General features: G+C 44.0%; 2 protein-coding genes across 3 annotated transcripts in view; one reads left to right on the top strand and one right to left on the bottom strand.

Annotated features, from left to right (window-relative positions):
• The first annotated feature begins 237 nt into the window (after positions 1-237).
• N4BP2L1 (NEDD4 binding protein 2 like 1) lies at positions 238-16,093 on the top strand. Of its 2 annotated transcripts, none has more exons than XM_086476372.1 (5): positions 238-369; positions 9,175-9,299; positions 10,146-10,234; positions 11,453-11,529; positions 13,608-16,093. In XM_086476372.1, the coding sequence occupies exons 1-5, from the start codon at positions 248-250 to the stop codon at positions 13,756-13,758; spliced, it is 564 nt and encodes a 187-aa protein (XP_086332498.1). In that variant the 5' UTR covers positions 238-247; the 3' UTR covers positions 13,759-16,093. The 2 variants fall into 2 exon arrangements, with proteins under 2 accessions (XP_086332498.1, XP_086332491.1); XM_086476365.1 differs by having other exon boundaries at positions 13,530-16,093.
• BRCA2 (BRCA2 DNA repair associated) overlaps positions 16,092-23,480 on the bottom strand; it is a 29,594-nt gene continuing 22,205 nt past the window's right edge. The window contains exons 12-18 of the mRNA XM_086476354.1: positions 21,771-21,892; positions 20,532-20,733; positions 20,131-20,297; positions 19,901-20,036; positions 19,015-19,271; positions 17,925-18,077; positions 16,092-16,727 (exon numbers count right to left, since the gene is read on the bottom strand). Of these exons, the coding sequence (XP_086332480.1) occupies positions 16,092-16,727; positions 17,925-18,077; positions 19,015-19,271; positions 19,901-20,036; positions 20,131-20,297; positions 20,532-20,733; positions 21,771-21,892 (1,673 nt within the window). The remainder of the gene's footprint in view (positions 16,728-17,924; positions 18,078-19,014; positions 19,272-19,900; positions 20,037-20,130; positions 20,298-20,531; positions 20,734-21,770; positions 21,893-23,480) is intronic.

Below are 23,480 nucleotides of genomic sequence, written 5' to 3'. Positions count from 1 at the left end.
AGCTCAAGATCCCAAACCCACCTTCCCCTCAGGGAACCGACTTTTCGCCCCCCGCCCTCCGTGTGGGTCGAGGCAGGAGGAAACCCTGGGTCCTGCCGCCCGCCGCCTCACGGCCGGCAGGGGAGGCCCCGGTAAGGGAGGCGGGGGGGGGGGGGGGGGGGCGGGAGCAGCTAGGCTGCTCCCGCCCCCCCCGCCTCCCTTACCGGGGCCTCCCCTGCCGGCGCCGCCATGGTGGTGGTGGTGAGGGATGGATGAACAGCTGCTTCAGGCCCTGAGGGGGTTGAGCCTGCAGCCCCCTCGGCGCCGTTTCGGCGGGAAGCTGGTGCTGTTGCGGGGGCTGCCGGGAAGCGGGAAGAGCACACTGGCTAGGTAAGGTGGCAGTTCTGGAGCCATTTTGGCTGTCGTGGTGATGGCGGGTCTTTCGTCCTTCGATTCCCCACCTCTGTGCAGGCGGTGGATGAGCCTCCCTGTAGAGTGGGTGCTTCAGGGAGGCCTTTGGCCACCTGGCTTCTGCTGGGGAGTGGAGAAGGGGAGACGTTTGCTGCAAGTCACCAGGAGAAGGGTGAGGCACCGACTGAGAGCTGGTTCTCTGGCTCGGGAGGGAAGCGGGAGCCTCCTAGGAACCTTGAGTAAGCACAGATGTCTAGAAACCGCCTTCGTCTTCAGAAATGGCTCGAAGCTTTATTGTGCCAACTTCCTGTAAATGCGTTAGTCTCTCATCAGCAGTATATCCCTGTATGTTCTGAGTGAGCGGTACAAAAGAGATGCTTCTAGTAATATGGACTAATAATCCAAGCCAAAGCAGTTGTTGTTTCTTTAAAAAGCACCAGACTCATGCCTCTTTTTTTTTTTTTTTTTTTTTTCCTCCCTGTGGTTAATCATAAACACAGTAAAGCACTTCCTCTCTCTCGCTGTGAAAACTGACAACTCTGACTTCTGTTTTCCTGACGTCCTGCACCCCTGGTCAGAGCTGTGGGGGTGTATAAAATGGGCAGAGGAGACTGGTCCGCTCCCCAACAGCCCTAAGACATTAAAAATAAGTGGAGAAACCCAGAGAGGAGTGCTGGGAGATGGCACTGCGGCATAGCCATAACCTGGTATTACAAAACCTCACAGTCTGATATCTCACAGGTTGCTGTGCCACCCACTCTCCATCAAAAGAGGAACATTTGCTGCCTTCTCACTCACATTCCCATGCTTGGGTGAGGAACCCGTGCTGTGATCATGGGCTGCCACAGGAAGGGCTCTGCTGTGGAAGGTGGCAGCATGAAGCCATGCAATACATTGGGTTAATCTACAGTTGCCTCCTTTCAGTGCAGTCCTTCCTGTCACACTGTGCCTTCTGCCTCACAGGCCTTCTGCAAGACCAAGCTCTTTAATGAACAGCCAGATGCTGTATTTTTACTGACACCCAAAATACATGTGTCTCTGTAAAGAGATAGTGTAAGTGCAGGCCCTTCTCCTTCAGCAGGGTTTGGGTCTTCTTGTAGTGCATTAAGAACATAATGATTTGGGGCCATATGTTCAGGCAATGGAAATAACTGACTCATTTTTTTTTTTAGGTCAAAACAGAAGATTAATTATTAATGACAGATACACAAAATCAGTTGTAAGCATTGTTTTACTCCCCTGTGAGATGAACCTTTGAGGTACTTACTCTGTTCCTCGCCCCTGTTAATTGTGTCATTGCATTTAGCCATTCAGCAGCACACAGATCAAAGGGCAGCTGTAAAAACGCTGTTTAGTACATCTCCGTTAACTCTGTCCAAGTTGTGAAAGGGCTGTGCCAAGAAAATTCTGAGATTTACCATTCCCACATTATGTCCCTTTTGGTGTTGGTAAACGCAACGTGCTAAGCACAGCGATGTTTGCAGAAAATTACTGCCACAAAGCTCAGTGCAGGATCCTGCTGGAGGAGGAAGGTGATTATACATTTGTGAAAGCTCTCGGTAAGCTCGTTTTACCCATTTGTATTCTCTCAGATTTTATTCACTCACAATATCCCAGCTAAATACTTGCAAGCACCAAGGTGCATGTGTACAGGTGGTCTGCCCCAAATCAGGGAGGACAAGGACCTCCAGCTGCCCCACCCTCACTTTCTCTTGTGGGTTCCTCTTGGTTCGTGGTGACATGGTGGGTTTTGGTTGGGCTATGCCATCTTGCAGCCAGCAGTTTCTATGCTGCCATCTTTTTGCCTCTGAATTTTGCTTACTTGGTGCTCCACAAATCTTACACAGGTTTTTTGCCCATTGTTTTTATTTTCTCATTTTGGGTGTCTTTTCAGCTGCAGCCTCTCCCCCTTTTGGAACAAGGGGAAAAAGGAAAGTGTGTGTGGCTGCTGGTCCTCCCGCTTTCCGAGCGCAGGTCATCCAGTGGCAAGTTACCCGTGCTGGGCCTCAGCTGAGTGCTGGCCTTTGAGGGGGGTGTAAACACTGCCTTTCCCAGTTTTATTGCTGCTAACAATGTTCTTGGTTGTCAGTGTGTTTTAACCTTTGCTTTGGAGTTTCTTCTGGTTCTTTCACACATGCCTCCATTCATTCATTCTTTGTATGAGACGGTATTTCAGTTAAAGCTTGCACATCCTAGAGAAACTGCGTTAGTCTACACAGACGGTCTGTGCAGTGAGTGGGGATCTGGTGGACAGGCCCCACCCAGAAGGTGGTGTGGCAAATAGCTCTTTTTCAAACTTGCAACCTGTCACAAGTGGGGTCCCCCAGGGATCAATATTGGGCCCAACGCTGTTTAATATCTTAGTAAGTGATCTGGATGATGGCATCAAGTGTACCCTGATGAAGTTTGTCAATGATACCAAACTGGGTGGGGAAGTGGACACTTTGGAAGGGAGAGCCACTCTGCAGGAAGACTTGGAAAGGCTGGAAGAGTGGGCTAACAACAATCTTACGAAGTTCAACAAGGGCAAGTGTAAGGTCTTGCATCTGGGAAAACGTAATTCAGGAGTGCAGCACAGGGTAGGATCTACCCAGCTGGGGAGCAGCTCTGTGGGAAGGAACCTGGGGGTCCTGGTGGACAACCACCTCAATACGCGTGAGCAGTGTGCTGCAGCAGCAAAGAAAGCCAACAGGATGCTGGGTTGCATCAACAACGGCATCTGCAGCAGAGACAAAGAAGACATTGTCCCACTCAGTGCCTGTCAGGCCACACCTGGAATACTGTGTTCAGTTTTGGTCCGTGCCATACAAAAGAGATGTGGACAGGCTGGAGCGGGTCCAGAGAAGGGCCACAAAGATGACCAAAGGACTGGGAAGCCTGTCATATGAGGAAAGGTTGAGAGAATTGAGTTTGTTCAGTCTTGAGGAAAGAAGGCTTAGGGGGAGACCTTATCACCATGTTCCAGTTTTTAAAGGGTGGCTACAAAGAAGATGGAGACTCTGTTTTCACAAGGGGTCACATGGAAAAGACCAAGGGTAATGGATACAAGTTACTCCTGGGGAGATTCTGATTGGACATAAGAGGAAAGTTTTTCACAGTGAGAACAATCAGCCATTGGAATAATCTCCCCAGGGAAGTGGTGGATTCCCTGACACTGGACGCTTTTAAGATTCAGCTGGACAAGGTGCTGGGCCCTCTTGTCTAGACCGCGCTTTTGCAAAGAAAGATTGGACAAGGTGGTCTCTGAATTCCCTTCCAACCTGTTGTTCTATGATTCTGTGATCTTTACAGTGCTCAGAAGTGTCACAAACCGTGAATGTTATCACTGGTGATACTGCAACCCAGCGATAGCTCCAGCAGAAAGGCCTCTTTTCAGTTTGTCACACAATCCTAGGAACAACCTCGCATCTGTGACTAGTTTCCCTGGACTTTCATTGTCACCCAGCACTGTTTCGACACAGCCTTGTAAGATTTAGTTATGGCATCTTCATTAAAATGATTTCCCCATCCCAATTGCTCCGCTAGCTCAGAGCAGCAAAACATTGGTACGGATTGGTTCAGGTCTGGTTTTCGGGTTCTGGTAAAGACAGCAAAAGATCCACCTGTGATATATTGAATAGTCAAGGCAGAACAAGGAGTAGGTCTGCTCACCACCAAGCTCTAAACCTTTCCAATTGTTTCACTGTTCAGCGTACACTTCCCTGAACCATGTATTTTAGGTGACCCTGACCATCTCCCTCTAACCGTTCACCATATGGCACCACCAGCAGAAGGACGTAGGAGAAGAGGGGCAGCTGGGAGTTGCATCTCCAATAGCCTCCGCCAGGTGTGTGTAACACCCTCCTCCTGAACGCATTCTCCTGACTTCACAGTATGGATTTTGTCATCAGACGGAGGCAACTACTAAGAAAACAGTTATCTGAGGTGCCATAGCAGGTATAGCTTCCAAAAATGTCTCAAAAAATCAAATGAGCCACGTACAAGCTTATACCTGCTTCCCCCACAGGCTCTTTATTGCACGGTGGCTGTATTTCCAGCTCTTCTACAATATGTTGCAGTGACGCACAACTCAGGTGACATGTGACCCTCTACCTAGCAGCTTTGCTGAAGCACTAGGCTGGGCATGATCAAACATGCAATTTTTCAGCCACTGCTGATGATTTATCACTTGAAATGAGATTGTTCTTGTGCACCCTTATGAAGCACAGAGGGAGTGACCTTCCAGAACAGGAAAGAAAAGATCCATTAGCACTGAGGCATCATAGAATAGAATCACAGAACGGTTTGGGTTGGAAGGGACCTTTAGAGGCCATCTAGTTCGAACCCCCCCTGCAGTGAGCAGGGACACCTTCCACTAGATCAGATTTCTCAAAGCCCCATCCAGCCTGGCCTTGAATTTTTCCAGGGATGTGCCTTCTACCACCTCTCTGGGCAGCCTGTGCCAGTGGTTCACCACCCTCATTGTAAAAAATTTCTTTCTTATATTTTGCCTAAATCTCCCCTCTTTCAGTTTGAAACCGTTGCCCTTCGCCCTACCACTACCCTTCCTGACAAAGAGTCCCTCCCCACCTTTCCTGTAGGCCCCCTTTAAGTACTGGAAGGCCGCTATAAGGTCTCCCCAGAGCCTTCTCTTCTCCAGGCTGAACAACCCCAACTCTCTCAGCCTGTCCTCACAGGGGAGGTGCTCCAGCCCCCTATCATCTTCGAGGCCCTCCTCTGGACCCGCTCCAACAGGTCCATGTCTTCCCTGTGCTGGGGGCCCCAGAGCTGAACGCAGTGGATTGGCATAATCTGTACCTTCTCTGTGTCTCTCCGCTGCTTTTGCCCAGTTTGTCCTGGCATCTCCAGCCCTGGGCCATCCCTACTGCGGTTACCAGCACCCCAACCCTGCTGCAACTCTGACAGGGTTCATGGACTTCAGCTCTGCAGCTCCTGCTTCCAGGTGGCACCACAGTGTAAACATTTACTTTGTGTAAAACCGCTCCAATCAGACACACGGCCTGTTGTTTCACAAGATACAGCCGCTGCTTTAACCCCCGCGGGTGAGACAGAAGGTGTGTGTGTGCTCTGCCAGCAGCGGGGGCAAAGTCCTCGGGGCACTAGAAGTTGTTAAAGCACGGCAGGCAGCTGATACAGTGCTGGGCATGTGCTCCACATCTCATAGTTCTGATTTTCTGTTGAAACTAAAGGCTTTTAAACACCATGGTAATGCTCTGTGTTAGGAAGAGTGACCAGTGGTGGTGGTGCTACTGCGGTCAAACAGAAACACAGCTGTATTTTCAACAGAAAGATTCTCCTTTTTTTAAATCACAGCAGCCATCATAAATCTGAGCAGGGTGAGGCAGCAGATGAGTGTGCACCAACTCTAGCCAAGACGCACGGTTCAGAAGCATCCTTGCTGCCCGGGCTGGCGGTGGGGCTGGTGTGGGCAGTGAAGCCTCTGCACAGCTTCATGTTTCCAGGGACTTTACCAGTTCCCCGGCCCTGCCGGCAGATACACGAAGTTTGCTGCTGTTGTGTCAGAGCCGAAGAGCAGAAGCATCTGAAAGCCTTTTTCTTTTCCCAACTGTATCAGCCGAGACATGGTACCTGGAGTGGCAATCTTTGCTGTGCAGAAGGGGGAAAAAGGGTTTGGGGAGATTTGTTACAAGCAGAGGAAACATCCTCCTTTCTCTTCTCATTTTCTTATCCTTTGTATTTTCTGAAACAGCAGCAAACTTTTCTTTAGCAAGATCTAGAGCATACCGTGTTTTGTACCTACCGCAAGACAGAGAGCTGTAACACTGTGCAATTAAATGTTCCAAGTAGGAAAATAAATACTGAACTTTGACAGATGCTGCTTATCACAATGCAGCGCTTCAGTGGCTTTTTTAAAAAATGCAAACAGAGCTCATATGTACCCTTTGATCTTGCAAAGAGATTTCACTTTTCTTTTCCTCCTTAGTATGCTTTACACTCACTGATCTAAAGGCAACGAGTAATTTTCTTTTAACAGTGCTGCTCAAAATTTGGTAATTAATGACACTGGTCACAAGGCCTCCCATTTTGCATAGCTGGTGTATATTTTGCTAAAATACAGGCATGTTTATCGTGTACCATGACTAGGAGCCTGATGTGATTATGTAAAACCTTTCTTCTAAACTGACTTGTGGTCCTTTGCAGATCATAGAAGCCTTGTTTCTCAAGGAACATACCAAAGAGGTTTGGGTGCCCTTTGAAATTATAGGGGACAGAAGAAACAGGATTTTTGTCAGCTTCATGGGCAATAGGGGGTTACAGAAAATGATCATAAATTTTAGTGTCAGTTTGGGTTTTTAGAAAGCTAAATGTTAGAAACAGCAAAATAAGCAGAAGGTAAAACATCATCTTTTTCCCCACATAATGTTTTCTTGTGTTGCTGTTAGTAGGAGTTTGTTGGTATGTATATAGCAAATGTGACAGTAATTCGGAGTTCTTAGCATATTTTGTGCCATGTTTTTCCTGCTTTGAAGCCTAAGTTTTATCTACTGTAATTACCAGTGATATGAGGATAGTACCTGAGTTTACAGATAGTCATACACTATTTAGATTGCTTACGGGTTAATCCCAAAGCTCACATGCGAGTGTGCGTGTATGTGTTAAAAATTCAGTAAGGTATGTGCTAAGAAAAGAATTTTTTAATTTGCACTGGTTGAGAAAATTTTTAAAAGAAACACCGAGCAAGAAAAAAATAATTTTGAGATCTTCTATTAATGTGTATGATTTTACGTACCTATCAGTAGCTAAAGGGGCACCATGTGTTTTAGGAAAGTCAATTTTATAGAGAAGAGATTGTGACTTAGATGGGTAAAGCCCTGGGAAAGGTGAGGTGCTGAGTTATAGTGAGAGCTGCATCTATCAGTTTATCAGCACAAGAGGAATCAGATAAGTGTTAGGTGCTCCCAAGCTTTTCATGATAAGAATTCTTTGCCTGGGAACAAACTTAAAGCAAAAGCGATTTGACTGTTTGCTAAGTTTGCAACATGATTTTTGTTAGATCTGTTTGCTCAGCAGTAATTGTGTGAGTAAAACAGCTCTTTGGAGCTAGAAGATAATGACGACGTGTAGGTGCTAAGTGGTACGTAGCAGTGGCTGGAGCCCAGGCCTGGCCAGTCCGTCAGCGGGAGTCTCTGCTCTCTGGGGCGGCTGCTACCGCAAAATAATCTTAGTTAATCAGCAGATGGCAGAAGTTACAGTGGAGGCGGAACAAAGTCAGAAGCTGACCTTTATTCAGCTAAATGCAACGTGCAATCCTAGTGAAGAATTGCTGCCAGCAGGGAGATTAGGGCGAAATTAGTAAGTAAATGGTTAGGGCAGAGCTAGAGATGACAGAATTAAGCCTTTTCTGTCTGTGTGTCTGGTTTTTTGCTGATAACCTGGAGGCACCTTTTCCCTTGCTGTTGCTCCATTAGATAAGATATTGAGAAATAGCTGTTTTGCAGATTATGGGGGTGGAAGAGAAGCATTTTATCAGGGAAGCTGAAATGAGTCCCAGGGACTGGAGACCATGTGTGGCGTGAGATAGCAGGGCAGCAGAATGCAAGTCTCAGAGCCACAAGGTTTCTTGATCAGCCTTACTTCCAGAGTTTTAATGAAAAATCCAGAGACACTTTGGGCCTTAGGGAGACAGAGAGCAGTGAGATGATGCCGTGGGCTCTCCCTGACTTCTTGCAGAGACTCCCTCCTGCTCCAACACTCCCTTGATTGTACAAAAGAGACAATTCTGTCCGTGGACACAAATAAGTCTGGACAAAAGCACACAAATGGGAACCCAATTCTGCATGAAGATTTTTTTTTAATGCTCTCTAATGACTGGCAGAGGGATGCTTCATATTTAAACCACCGCATAAGCCAGCACTTCCACCTTGTAGAGCCAGTCACTGTCTGCAAGGCGGCTGGTCAGCTTACAGCAGGACACGCGTCCACCCTCCATGGGCACCCCGGGGCTGAATGAGCGTTGCTGGGGGACACATCAGTATGAAGAGAAGGGGGATTGTCCTGTGCCACTGACCACAGGGGAGCGGTTTAATAGGTCTGTTGCATTTGGGGCTGCAAATCTAGGCAATTCAGGTTTGTTTATAAAACATGTTTAAACTGAAAATAAATAAAAATTGCTCAACTCTGAGAGGGGGATTAAGTAAAACAGGGACAAGTGAAAAGCAGAAAGAACCATAAAATTGGAACAAATAATAAGAAATATTGACTAATCACTCAGATATTTGTTTGCAAGTTAAAAAAAAAAGTTCTGTGTGCTTTGTAGCCAAAAAAAAAAAAAGAACAAAACAAACCGGAGGTAATATAGACGGTCTTTACTAAACAACGAATCATTCCTCCTGCTTATCTTCAAAAATATTTCTGTGGCAAAACTCCTCTGGTCAAATTGTCTTTTGAGACCAACTTCCATGGGATTAGCAGGTTTGAGTTTTTTGGGTTTTTTTTTTTGTATTTACAATTGCACCTTCTCCGATAACTCAGGAAGAAAAATGTATTTATTAATATGATTAAAGACTCGTATGTTGGTAGTCCAGTGTAGATTTCTCTGCTGAATTAAAGAAATCAAGGCCATGCCTTTAAGTTCCATTCCTTTCCTCTTGTACGTCCATCTACTGATGACGTTACTTTCAGATCCTTTAAGCTGGAATTTTTCAAACGAAGCACTGTGTGTATTTGCAGAGCATTCATATGGCTCTTGAGGCAGTGGTCTCTGTTAAAGGCATGCGTTAGCATATACTGATCCTTCTTTCATCTTTTTTTTTTTTTTTTCAGACGACTGAAACGTGACAATCCCAGTGCCGTAGTTCTTAGTACTGATGACTTCTTTATCGAAAATGGGGTGTACATATTTGATCCTGACTTCCTAGAGGACGCACACAAATGGAACCAAAAGAGAGGTGACTGAACTCGACCCAGGGGCTTTGCAGAATAGCTTTGCTTTTCAGTCCATCTTTAAACTTAGACCCCCCCCCCAAAATGAAGGATCTCAAAGTGCTGTCACAAGTGCAGCTCATGGGGTTCTGGTTAAAAAAATACGTTTACCACTTCTGACTTTTATTTCTTCTGACTTGTAAGAGAGAAATTTATAAATGAAAAAATGTTGGTGATTGATAGATGTTATTTTAGAAAGTGAAATGGTGACTGTTAGGTAGCTGAAGCTTGGTGGGGGCAGGTGGCATGCAAATACCAGCCCAGCAGCTGCTCAGTACAGCTGCATGCACCGCGTCTTTCAGACTGTAACTTCTTAGATGGAAGTGGGTGTTATAGGGCGCGGGTTAGTGATGGCCAGGAGGAACACTTGCAAACCTAATTAGAAGTTTGAGAATGAAACAATCCATGTCTCTTGCTTCAGAGAGAAAAATGTAACATGCTTTTGTGGCTGTGCTCTGAACTCATTTCTAGCAATGGAAAGCACTTTGAGATCACATTAACGGGGATCTTTTGCAAGTAACAGTCATGCTTACCTGTTGTAAGTACCTAGTGTTGTGATACCGCTAAGTGTGTTCTATGGGAGCTTCAGATCTTCCTACTGAGCACAGCCAGCGGCTGCATCACCTCCCCCAGGAGAGCACCTGCTGGGCACTGACCTCTGCTCGCCTTTGGGTGGTAGCTACAAACCTGTGTCTGGTGGGGAACCAAGCGTGCCTGCTCTGGGCAAAGAGAGGATGCTTTGGGGCTAGTGAGACCCGGCTCGGGCTGTTACTTAATACATTTTTAGCTTTACTAAATGTGTTACATTACAGCACGCAAAGCAATGAAGAATGGGAAAACCCCGGTTATTATTGATAATACCAACATCCATGCTTGGGAAATGAAGCCGTATGTGATGATGGTAGGGGAAGCTCTGATTTATTGCTTTTATACACTCAGCTGTGACATTTATGAGGTCATCTGACTGAAACTGTTCTTAACATGGCTAAAACGAATTACGTCCATTTTCCCTTAGTTCTCTAACTATAGTTAAGGATTGATATTGTGACGAAATAGGGGAAGAGGTGCCAGTCTGGCTGTTTTATCTAGGCAGCTATATAACTCAGCGAAGGCAAAATTACTTGAAAAGATTAACAGTCTTTGAACTTGCCCTGTTACTTCTTGGCGGTCATCCCCTTCCCCAGTAGTGACATGAATTTAACAGTTCCCAAACTGCTTGTTGACAAATATATCAAGATATGACTTACAATATTAGTTCATGACTTGTGAAAAATGCACCATAAAGAGCCTTTGAAGATGCACTGGTACCTGTTGTCAGGAGTTCTAGCAGAGATGGCAATATTTTTAGTACAGTTTCATAATGTGGCCTGTTAACGTTATGCTCGTGCTTCTGTCCTTGGGTTGTGGTCTTGTCTGGATCTCACTTTTGCTTGTATGGGAGCACAAAAGAGGCAAGAACTAATATTGGTGCTGGAAAGCCTGGACGTGCTGCTCCAGCAGTAGTTGTGAATGCTTGTGGGTGACTAGGAAGCACATGCAGCCGGAGGTGGGCAAGACGTAAAAAAGTCAACAGATTTCCCTGCCTCCTTTCCCCCAAATCAAAGCCCAAAAGCAATCAATAATTAAATACATATACACACATGCACAGACACCTGTGCATGTATATATATATATATATATATATATATATATATATATATATATATATAAATAAAAATGTGTTGCTTTACCTTAAAATAATCGAGGCCTGGAAATAGCATGACTGGTAGATGTTGACCTCACACTCCCAGAAGCTCCCACCTGGTGTGGCCAACCTGTGGCTCCTGAACCATCTGTGACTTCCAGAGATTTCAGGTGCCAGGATTCCATTGCCATGGGGGATGGGGACAGGGGGCAATGCCGAGGCAAGTTTTGCTGGGAGACCCAAATCCATTGATGTAGAAGGAAATGAATAGCTGGGACTCAGAGCAGCACCTTGATGGGAGTCATGGTTATCTTCCTCTTTCTGGCTCCTGGTACATGCAATACACCTCTTAGCCAGAGAAAATCTTGGGACTAGCAGATTGGCTACTCCTGAGCTTAGCAGCCACACAGCTGAAACTTCTGTGTCCTTCTTCAGGCACGTGAAAATAGATATGAAGTTACATTCCAAGAACCAGATACGCCCTGGAAGTTCAATGTGCAAGAACTGACAAGGTACATCTTCTCTTTGATACAGCAGACAGCTTCTCATTTTATTGATGTGCTCTGAGAAGGTCATCCCTCTTCCTCTTCATATACCCTAAAAAGTAACCAAGTTACCAAGGTTTGTCGTGGAAAATTTCTGTTACTCAGTACTTGGTTTGCACTGAATTCAGCCCTGAAAGAGCCTGACCATGTTGAAGTGAGGCAGTAGAAAAAGCAAACCCCTCACCCTGAAGCCTGTATTTCTACTGCAAGCTTCTCGGGCAGGAGCCCTGATTTTCATTCTGTAGTTTGACCAGCACTATATGTCTGGGCACAAACCCACGTCTAAGCAGTATAGACAACATTCAGCCTTCTGTTCTTAAAACTCCTATCCGTAACAAGGATTGTCTTGCTGTAGCAAGTGGGGGATGCTACATTAAGTGTAGTCAAGAAACGAGGTTCTAGAGGATCTTTCTAAAGATCTTAGCACACACACACAAAAGGGATATAATGAATGCGTCAGCTCTGCAGGTAGGGTGTAGAGGCAGCCAAATACGGCTCTAAGTATGTTAGTTCAGCTAGTGGGTGCAGGGTTAATGATTAGATGACAAAAAACTCCACGCTGGCTAATTTTCTAGCCTTTAACCAATTGGCAAGTGCATGCCCATCTACTGGCTTCAGAAGCTGACAGGACCGCGGTGCGTTGCTTCCGTTTAGGTCCCACCTTGTGTCGTTACTGGCAATATGGTCTGTGGCGGTTGCTGGTCCCAGCACAGGCTGCGCACACACGTAGGGCACTGGCTGCTGGGGGACCTCGTGCCGCCCCACCAGCAAGATGCTGCAGCTGGCAGCCTGCTGTGTTACTGTCACCTGAATTCCACTAGGGAAAAAACACGTTGAGCGATGCAGGATTTGCACACCACAGGGCTTTGAAAATATGGATGCAGGACAAACTTAGATTCTAGATGATGAATTGTGCCTAATAGAGCTACATGACAAAACCAAACAGAGTTTGTAAACTCACAGACAAGCAGAAATCATAGAACCATAGAACGGTCTGGGTTGGAAGGGATCTTAAAGACCATCTAGCTCCAACCCCCTGCCATGGGCAGGGACACCTTCCAGCAGACCAGGTTGCTCAGAGCCCCATCCAACCTGGCCTTGAACACTGCCAGGGAGGGGGCAGCCACAGCTTCTCTGGGCAACCTGTGCCAGTGCCTCACCAATCCCACAGTGAAGAACTTCTTCCTAATATCTAATCTAAATCTCCCCTCTTTCAGTTTGAAACTGTTGCCCCTCATCCTATCACTACAATCTCTGATCCAGAGTCCCTCCCCACCTTTCCTGTGGGCCCCCTTTAAGTGCCGGAAGGCTGCTATAAGGTCTCCCTGGTGCCTTCTCTTCTCTAGTGTTGGGGGGAAAAAAAAAAAAAATTCCCACTAACATCTCAGGAGACTGCAGCCATTTCAGGTCTAGCCAGAAAGCCCTACGTGTTTGACCAGCCTGTTCCCCTCCCAGGCTCATCATGGTTTACAACTGCCCTGGAGCATGACCGACATCACTAAGGGTTTTCCCCACATGTGCTCAGACAAAGCAATGACAGGTTTTTGACCACTACACTTGTTGATTATGAGTCAGTGTCTGGACTGCCTGTAGCCCTTGGCTGCGTTTCTCCAGATTTGTAACAGCTCACCCTGAGGCTGACAAGCCGTTAACACTGAAACCCATATAAAATAATACACAGGTCTTCTACATAGTTCCTTCTTACCTGGCCTACATTTCAAAGCACTTGTCTAACCTTGGGTCCTGGCTGTCCAGAAAAATACCTGCATTACATTTTTCAGCCGTCACAAAAATATTTTTAAGTAGGTGGAAGTGAAGATCAATTTGGCAAAAAAAAAGGGCTAGAAATGGATCAGCGGGGACATGAACTGTTACCCTGAACAGATCAGGAACCTTAGCAAGCTTAAGATAACCTCTAATACACAGGCAGCTAAATCCTTCTATTTCTGGTAATGTTGATTCTACAGAAGAAATATTCATCATGTCCCTCGACAAAAGATAGAATGGATGAAGGAACAATACGAGCACAATGTTACCTTCCACAGTGTTCTTCAGTCTGAGAAGCCAAGCCGAGATGAGAGAAGCTCTAGGGGACCAGGTGCAGCTTACAGGATGGGTGCCCATTCCTACCCCCCGCCAGCCTTCTCAAACAGAAGACCTCACGTGGCACGTACAAACACTGTGTCATTCAACTGAAGAGGTGGATTCGTCAGTGCGTTTTAATTAGCAGGGTATAACAGTCTCTAGTTTTAAATTTTTTTCTAAACTGTTTTTTATTCTTGTATTTTTCTACTACATTTCTAAATTATTTTTATTTCTAACAAAGCTTTGTAAATGGCACTGGATTATGACCTTACAACTCTAACTGACCAATTTAAAAGAGCACTGTCGCCAGTACAGTCTGTACTTCCTCTCATCCCTCTTCCTCCATGAAAATCCATTCAAGCTTACGGTGAAACTTACTGGCTGTACCACACACTTTTTGTTTTGTTGTTTTTTTTTTTTCCCTACATCATGCCCTGACCCTAATAACAATAAATACTCCTAAATTCTTTCTTACAGGCCATGTGGCCAATTCCTGCTCCATGTGGTTGTCACTTCTTGCAATTTTAATGCTTTATATCTGGCTGTGTAATCTGTTGTATCTTCCCACTCCCTCTTGCCTGGAGCATTACTGCAAGCTTTAAGAGGCAAAGCGAATGGTGGAAAAGGTATCTCTTAACAGGTTGTAGCAAGATTCGATGTTCCCTCTCTGTACCTCTGCTCTCTGGATTCATGCTGGCTTTACCTCAGCTCTGTCACAGCTAAACAGCTTCTCCAGCCTGGAGGCAAACCACTTGAGCACACCAGACCGAGCCCTTTACCTTGCCAAGACATAGGAGTTCAACCAATCCCGAGATGAGTCCCTGTACGGAGGCTTCTACAAGGAAACACGAGTGTTAAGCTAGTGCATGTTGACTTCTGAGTAGGAACAGAAGAAGAGCTACAGGAGCAGCTCTGAACAGCTGAAGCGCAAGGCTACCAAATACCCAAACTAACTCAGAAGTACAAAATAATGACTTAGGAGAAAAAAAAAAATGTAAAGGGGAGAAATCAACTCCTTCCACCACTAAGTGCTAAGAAGCCACTTTCTGATGGATGAGTGAGAAGGAAGCGATCCTGCGGGATTTTAACCGCTTTGTTAAATTCTGCTGATTATGTCCTCGTCAAGAAGCCTCGTGAAACATTTTTGAAACTCAGCATTTGTGCTGGTGATTTTTTTTTAAGTAAGTGTGGATTATTAGGCAGTGCTTACGGAACAGGGCAGTAGTGAGTTATTTTGCAGCAGGAAATGAAGACAGCTGACAGTGGACATTAAGAACTATGGATATAGCTGCTACTCATCTAGCAGTTTAGCAGACAGGAAAGTACAGGAGCTACAAAGAAATCTGCTGTTTCTGGGCAAAAGCCAAGCTTTCTTCAGGACAGAGTAGATGAGCTGAATTGCATTTTCTACACAAGCTGCATTTAAAGTAGTAGTATCATCACTGTAAATAATTATGACCTAGGGAACTCTGCAGTATTGCACAAAGGTTTACACAACTATCAGCAAGCTTGTATCAGCCCACTACAGTTCTCCAGTCCTGCTACACTGTTCAGCTTGGTGACAGGAGCCACCCCCCAGCTCAACACCTGAGCCAAGGGAACAGCACAGGACCCCTGACAGGCTGCTGAGTAGGAGCTGGTGGTCTGGGTTTTGAAGCATCCTCCCTCCTTTGACCCGCGCATGGTGGGAAGCAGCAGGGCAAGAGGCAGCCTGACAACGAACTAACTGAAACGGGGAGTGGGCAGCCGGTCTAGCAGGACTGTTTCCCCCTCCCATGGAGAAACTCCAGTTCTGAGCAGCTTTGCCTGTTGAAATTAATGAGAACAAAGTAATGAACTCAAGTACTAACGCACTCCCAGTAGAAAGCTCTCATGATGAAATCAAAGAAAGATTTCAGATGCAGTGGTCTCAAGTGCTTCTTTAAACACTGACCAAGGATCTATCATTAATACCTTTGTATGGCATTTCGCTATGAATCTGTTAAATAATCAGAGCTGTTCTATAGGCAGAGTTTGAGGGGGAAAGTACAACATGCCAGAATCACGGAGCAATACTTCAGAATTTAAGTGTTACATTTGGCAACGATAAACTTAAGAGAATTGTTTATTTTGCCTTGTGCCACTTCTGACAGCCAACCAGCCATTCTAATACTGCAGCAGGTAACTGCCTTAGACCAGCACAAAGATCCTGCTGTAGTTTAAGAACACATCAAAGTCAAAGCCAGGGCTTGCAAAATGCCACCAGACCTGCAGCCACACAGAGGCTACTGTCCGATACATGTGTTTGTATAGTTACTCAACTCCAAATTATTCTGCAGATGAAGCGTCATGTCATATGTGTCTTTGTTTTTGTAATGTAACTTTATTAAATACAATCAGGATTTAATGTACAAAGTGTAAAAATAATTTGAATTTGAAATATATACAATACTGTACATGTGCCTTTAGTAGCATTTTCGGGGTTTTTGTCTTTGTAGCATTCTGCGGGCTGGTAGCGACTCCTCAGGTTCCTTTGTATCCTTCTGAACAGCCTCAGCTACTTCAGAACTGCTTTTTGATGAGTTATTTGCTTCCCCAGTAGACCTGGAACTATTTTGGGGCAAAAGATCACCAGATAAATTACTAGCTGTTGTATTGCTGTTTTCATGTACACAATCAATCTTCTTTTCTGCTACATTATTCATGAGGGCTTGTGTGTTAATCATCGCAAGTTCTTCATCAGCAACCAGGTCATTCTCAGGAAGATGGACAGTTTCCCTCCATTTTCTACAGGGGGTGACATGACCAATACTCTGATTTGTTTCTTTTGATGACTTGCTACGCTGTAAACCCAAACTTCGTGGAGGCTGAAATGCTTTTTTTAAAGATGGAGAAATTATTGAACACAGTGGTGTGAGTGGTGGAGGGGCAGGTATGCAGCTGAGGAGGTCCATAGCTTTTCTCTTCTTGCTGTTTTTGGGATGGTCTTGATTAATTGTAGCAGAGGAAGGCGTTTTGGCTGACCCTTGTGTGACAAGTTTCGTATTCGGTGTGCTGGTTGACAAAGGGCTTGGATGCTTTATTTCCATTTTAGAAGAGATCTAGTTAAAAAGAGAAGCGCTTTATGTTGAACAGAATATCTAGTTTCATTAGCTTCCTCAATTACTTCCACAGAACAAGGGGGAAAAAAGAAACCCCTAATACAAAAATGCTGTCATCATCCATGTCTGACTTCACTTTAGTTTGGTATCTTCGGATGGTGACTAGTATTATTCTTTCAGGTATTGGTGCCTGATAAATCACTGTTTACGTGTACATTAGGACAGCACATTTACAGTCTCTTTTCCGCCATCTAAGCTAAATGTGGCAGATGGTAAGAAATCAAAGCAGTCATAAAAAGGAGTTAAGGATATATCCTCAACGGGTTGTTACATAGGGAAAAATGGAAACATTTTTGAAGAAGAGGGATAGAACACTTGAAGATAACAATACACACAAGATGGACGCTGCACAGCACATCATTCAAACACATGCTTAACCTGAGAATACCTTTAAAGTCTCATTTGTTTTAACTTGGTTAATGTATTTAATGAACAGATATAAACTAAACCCTCAGAATTAAATATTAGCGTACTCTCTGAAATGGAAAAGGACACCTTACAAGCTTAAATTTAGTCCCCAGGAACTGATCTCACATCAGGGTGTTTCTGCCTCCCTCGCAACTAGTGGCCGGAAAGGTGTTTGTTCTGACTGCACTCAGTACTCCGCATCAGGAACAACGTGCCACCAGCAGCCTTCATGGGAAACTTGACTACAATTTAACTCAATTTTTGTCAAGACTGCTAGAAAATCTAAATATTTACTAGGTGATACCTCTTCCCTTCTAAATCCTGGAAATCGTGAACAATATCTAAGAAAAGAAGACCAGGAGGTAAATTCTATAAACAAAGGTAGGAACTACAGAATGCTGTGAAAGAAAAAAATCACAGATCAAGATTTTTTCCTTCCAGTAACATCCACATCAGATAATCTCCACAGCAGAACCAAGGAAGCGATAAATCTTCTATAGGGAAAGGATGATTCATTTTACTTATATAAAATTCAGAATATTTAAAGTATGCTGTGAAAAACACAGGCCACAAGGGGAGGTTGCTGAGCAGCTTTGCCTTGCCCCAAGAGAAGGTATGGAGCAGAGTGAGAAGGGAAACCATCCACCCCAGCTATCGGTATGAAACTTGCTTGTATCCTTACTGTACGTACTGTCAGTGTAAACACAATCTGAATTTCCAGCAGCTTACCAGACTTCTGTCCTCTGCATAAAGACCTGAGGTGCAGGAAGGAGAGGGGCATTCCAAGACACATCTTTTAGTTAACCCGGGTGTAAGTGAGTGATTTCTTCGTAGCAAATTCATCAATTTACTCTCTGCATCAGAGCAAAAGGAGGCCACGTTCTGTAAAGGAGAACAGTTTACAATGCAGAGTAGTTGTTTTTCAAATTGTGTAAGTGCTATGTGCTCACAAAGTATCTGGTACTTCATTTTTTCATCGCAATCCCACTAGAAGTTTATTTTATATCAAACCAACAACTTCAAAGACAGCTGCACTTTCAGTGGAGGGAAATATCACACAGCCTCACAGAATGGTGAGGGTTGGAAGGGGCCTCTGGGGATCATGTAGTCCAACCCCCCTGCCAGAGCAGGACCACCTAGAGCAGGTCACACAGGATCATGTCCAGGTGGGTTTTGAGTATCTCCAGAGAAGAAGACTCCATAACCTGCCTGGGCAGCCTGTTCCAGTGCTCTGTCACCCTCAGGGTAAAGAAGTTCCTCCTCATGTTGAGGCAGAACTTCCTGTGCTCCAGTTTGTGGCCATTACCTCTTGTCCTGTCACCTTCCTTTTATTGTTAACAAGGAAAAATCCTTTTGTATTTAAACTTATTTTTCAGTAAGAAGTAAGAATGCATGACCAAGGCGTGCTCTTTAGCACAGCTAGAAAACTGAAATAATAATGAAATCAACAATCTGATACAGAATATATTCTGCTAAATTTCAACTTTTAAAAGGCTAGAGCCAAACTGTCCATGTCAGATTCCCAACTGACAGGTAAAGTGTTTTTTGCTAGCCAGAGAACATTCTGTGGCATGTCCTGAAGACAGTGTTGGTCGAGCTGAATTAAAAAAAAATCAAAACACATTCAGTAGGTGATACGTAGAGTCCTCCAGGAAAAGTCCATTAACACCTTACTCCATCTCCCAGAAAATCCCATCAAATTCCACAGCATGTGCATTACTTGTTTTAAAGATGCGTTAGTACTAATGGACTTTTTGGTGAAGAATGTAACACAGTGGGAACTAAAACTAATCATTAAACTAAAAATCTACAGATTTACCTCTATCAAGCTTCTCAGTTCGTTAACCTTCTCTTGAAGATAGGTTTCCTTTGGACAGGCTGAGAATACAGAAAGCTCCGCAGCCAACAGCACAGGAATTTCTGACCTGAATTCAGACTGCCACTGGAGATTGCTTGCAGAAATGAACGAACAGCGCACAACTATATCTTCGATAGCGAAGTGTCTGAGATCTGCCCAGATCTTTACTGCCACTAAATTACAGCTTTCATCAGATAAGTACACCATAGTAGTGAAACCTAAAAGCAAGAAAAAAGTCTGAATTATACCTCAGCTATTCAAGTAAAGGTTGATTATTGCAATTTGTACCTATAAAACAGTCACATCTTGAAAGAGAATTGATAAACGTAACATGGCAGCCTGTCTGCATGGTAATGGGTGCTTCATGCTTCGTTCATATTCTGCACTATCTCCCTACTGACTACAGAAAACAACTCAAAGTCTGTGTTCCAGCGCTTAAAAAACAATACTCCTGTGGTGCTTTTCCTTTTTAATCAGAAGATTATCCACCTGGCCCTGAGCTCCGCTCATTCTGTGACTCTGTACACAAAAGAGGGAGCTCACGTACACGCAGATGCGGAACACAGATGTGAGAATTTACATCCACCATTTATGGGAAAAAAAAATTAAGAAAAGCTTCTCCTGATCTTAGATCCTCCCTTACTAAATTAATCCTGAGCAAATAGTAAGTAAAGACAGTTTTGCTTTAGGAAAACAGTTACCTGCCAGCATATCAACAATGATGAGCTATATTGGCAGGTTTTCACAGGCCTGAGATGCAGGTACAACACCAAGATCATTTTGGCTTTTGAAATATAAAATTTAGTGCTTATTCAATGGGAGGACATGAATGCGGTCCACAACGTACCTGTTCTGCTAACAGAAACTACAACTCCAACTAAATCAACTTCAGCGCACGGTGGCTGAAAAGAGGGATCTGACAAACTGGTGAACTTTAGAGCCTTTCGTGGAAAGAAAATCTGTGCCAGCACCTCCTGTGACACCTGAAGAAACACACAATTTGTAAGTATTTACAAGACACTTATATAGACTGTGATACATTTTAACCGTATGTCTTGATGTACGTAATGCACTTACTGATAGTTGTAGATACTGAGTTTTCTTTGTTGCTGTTAATTGTATGTTAGTTGAGTCTGATCTTCCTTTGGACCGGGATGCTGACAGCTGGTAGATTCTGTACCGGCTGCCTTCCTTTAACAGTGAGCAAACATCTAGCAGTGGACGCCAGATACTCAGTATCACTCCTAATAGTATCAGATTAATAACTATTAGCTGGGCAATACAAGTTTGAAGGCTTTTAAACACAATAAATCCACAACACTCCCTCCCATCCAAAAGCCCCAAACCAAAACCCAAATAAAACTGGAAATATTAATGTGCAAGCTAGAATACTGTTGGGAAACTCTTCAAATCTACCTGCTATGTTGGCCACTTACCATTTTTAGATAACAGTTATTCGTAATTTTCCAAGTACTAACCTTTATGTTTTTCGTGCTTTCTGTAGTCTACCACACATAATTTCCATACAGTAGACACATCTCTTTTGGAACAACCATTTTCTTCCTGTTCTGCCGACTCTAAAGCCTTTTTGAATTCTTCCTGTATCTGAGTTTGCTTTTTATCATTCATCAGCTGCCTGTGAGCATTCAAAGCTTTTAATTGGTCTTCACTGAGGTATCCCTGTAACCAAGAGGAGATGTATTCAGCATCTTTTTTATTAACTAAGAGCATCCCATTGAGATTTTTAGATAGCCTCCTTCTTAGGAGTTTGCCTTTACAAGCAATCTATTGTTCAACTGATACAACACTTATTAGGACTTGAAATGAGCTATGTCAACACAACAGGAGTCACCAGTCACACAACGGAGCTGGTGCTCTGTTGTTTAAGTATTACATTACACACAGTTCTTAAGTGAGAATTAGTGAAAAACTGCTTAAGAGTGCGTAACTAAGGTGAATAATGTAACAGGCATGCTTGCCTGTTTCACAAGAAAGAAATATTAGAAAAAAATTCTGTATAAGAGTTGCACCTCTCAGCAGGCTGCTACCTCTGAGCTGACAGTGGTTTACACTTTCTGAACAAGCCTTCAAGATCCAGATGCCTTTATTGTAGCCCCACAGCTATGCTAACATTTTATCAAATAAAGTCACAGAGCGTATGGCTCTGTGACAGTCGAGGACCCTGACTTGCAAAACATGAGGCATGTAGTTAATTTTTAACAGCTGGCAGGGACTAATCACCCGCATCTTTATTAATAAAGGCATAAACACTTAAAAGTTGTGATTGAACTGGAACAGGGAATGAAGAGAACAATGACAACATAATCACTCAAGCACTTCAGTGAACAGCATGCAAGGATAAGTGCGAAACTCAAGACTCACGAGATGCATTTAGTTCATATATGCAAGACAAAGCAAAGGCATAAAATTACAAATAACATTAACTTTTAATTGTGCTGTATCCTGGATTTTTGTATCAAGAGAAACCAGCATTCTGTTTTGCAATCCAAGGTATTACTGATCTATTTCAACAAGCCTTCATTAAGATATTTTCAAAATTTAAAATCTTAGTTTATGTAGCAAAAAGGATGCTGTAGAAAAATCTCAAAAAGCAGCAAAAATAAATAATAGTTTAAGGGTTGATTTTAGCAGGAGGTATTAAAATGTAATTTATTCCACAAGAATTTTGAAATTAGTCCAGTGGTACAGACAGTCACCTCCATATAACCAGGATCAGATGCATTCTGAATTGCTTCATAAAGTTCTGCGCCATCATGCAAATTACGGATTTGCTGTCTTGTGACTCTGTGTGATCTGGGTGTTCTTCTGCTAGCTCTCTCTGCTGGGAAAAAAGCCGTTATGTTGAGTACAACCATCACACTTAAAAAATGAAAGAAGATATAATTATGCAAGAAGCATGATAGTACTTAGGCCTTGCCAGAATAAAAATACAAAACACTCCAATATAGGACCCAATATACGTGTGTATCTATCTATTAGAAAAATACAAGCAGAAAACAAGAAAACTCATTCATAACACGTAGATTAGAATATTAAACAAACTTTGGGGAAGTCAGTATCAGTGTCTGCACTTAGGAGAGCGTGGGAGACTTGAAGGGCCACCATGGAACTTCATTAATACTTGATCGCATTTTCTGTACGTGTCACTTCCTCTCTTGGAGCAGAGAAGTCTCAAAGATACCAAGATCTGGGACAACAGGTGACCACAGGCCTGCACATGAAGCCTCCTTAGGACACCAGCTAAAAGCCAGGTTAACTTCGTTACATTAAACTATCACCCTCCTCTTAGGCAAGTCATTTTGCTGCTAGCTAGCATTCTGGTTCATTCCTTCAGCGTAGTAGGCTCCAGCATAGACAAGTTTACCAGTCAAACATAAAACACCACAATGAGGTGACTGGTATGTGGAAGTTTATATCAGTGAAGTTAAGAATTACAAAGAAATCTCTGATTTCAACAAAGAATTCAGTGGGGGGGTTGTCGTTTCGGTTTTTTAGGGTATGGCTTTATTTGTCTTTTCCTTGTTATTTGTGAGGGACTCCAGGTTCTGAGAAAGCAGTTAAAGAACATCTCAGTGCTACAGATCACTGAAAAGAAAGATTTACAGAAAGGGAGAGGCTATCTGGGTTGTAAATAGGACCCTGTGACATCTGAACTGCACAGGCTACCATTAGTGATGGAATCCTATCTGTTCCTGAGGGGGAAAAAAAAATAATCAAAACATCAAACCAAACCCAACAAAAACTCCTCCCAAAAAACAGACCAGATTATCAAGGAAGCTGGAACCCATATTCAGTGTGGCAAGAATACCAATACCTTTCCTCATCCCAGTTTAGCTGAATCAAATCTAAGGGGAAGCAAACCCATTTCTGGCGCAGCAGTGAGCTTCACGAAGCTGTAGCAGTCAGCAGCCTGTTGCGGCACTTACAGCAACAGCAGACCTGGCGCTACTGCTCGAAAGCCCTGGCAGAGGCGTGCAGCATCATCCCATTACCAGTTCAGAAAAAGTCTGAAATTGGAAGTGACCTCTGGAGGTCATCTTGGCCAACCCTCCTGCTCAAGCAGGGTCACCTACAGCAGGCTGCCCAAGACCAAGTCCAGCGAGCTTCTGAGTTATCTCCAAGGATGGAGATTTCACAGCCTCTCTAGGCAACACTATCAGTAACCGTCACAGTGAAAAAGGGTTTCCTGATGTCCGGAGGAAACCTCTTGTGTTTCCGTTTGTGCCCATCACCTCTTACCCTGTCACTGGGCACCACCGAGAAAAGCCCAGGCTCCATCTTCTTTACACCCTCCCTTCACATTGATGAGATGCCCCTGAGCCTTCTCTTCTCTAGGCTGAACAGTTCCAACTCTCTCAGCATTTCCTCCTATGTGAGATGCTCCAATCCCTTAAGCATCTTCATGG

This window comes from Leptosomus discolor, chromosome 1, assembly GCF_034619465.1.
Source record: "Leptosomus discolor isolate bLepDis1 chromosome 1, bLepDis1.hap2, whole genome shotgun sequence".
Taxonomy (NCBI): Eukaryota; Metazoa; Chordata; class Aves; order Leptosomiformes; family Leptosomidae; genus Leptosomus; species Leptosomus discolor.
The sequence above is the reverse complement of the archived record's forward strand: the minus strand, read 5'-3'. Positions and strand labels throughout refer to the sequence as shown.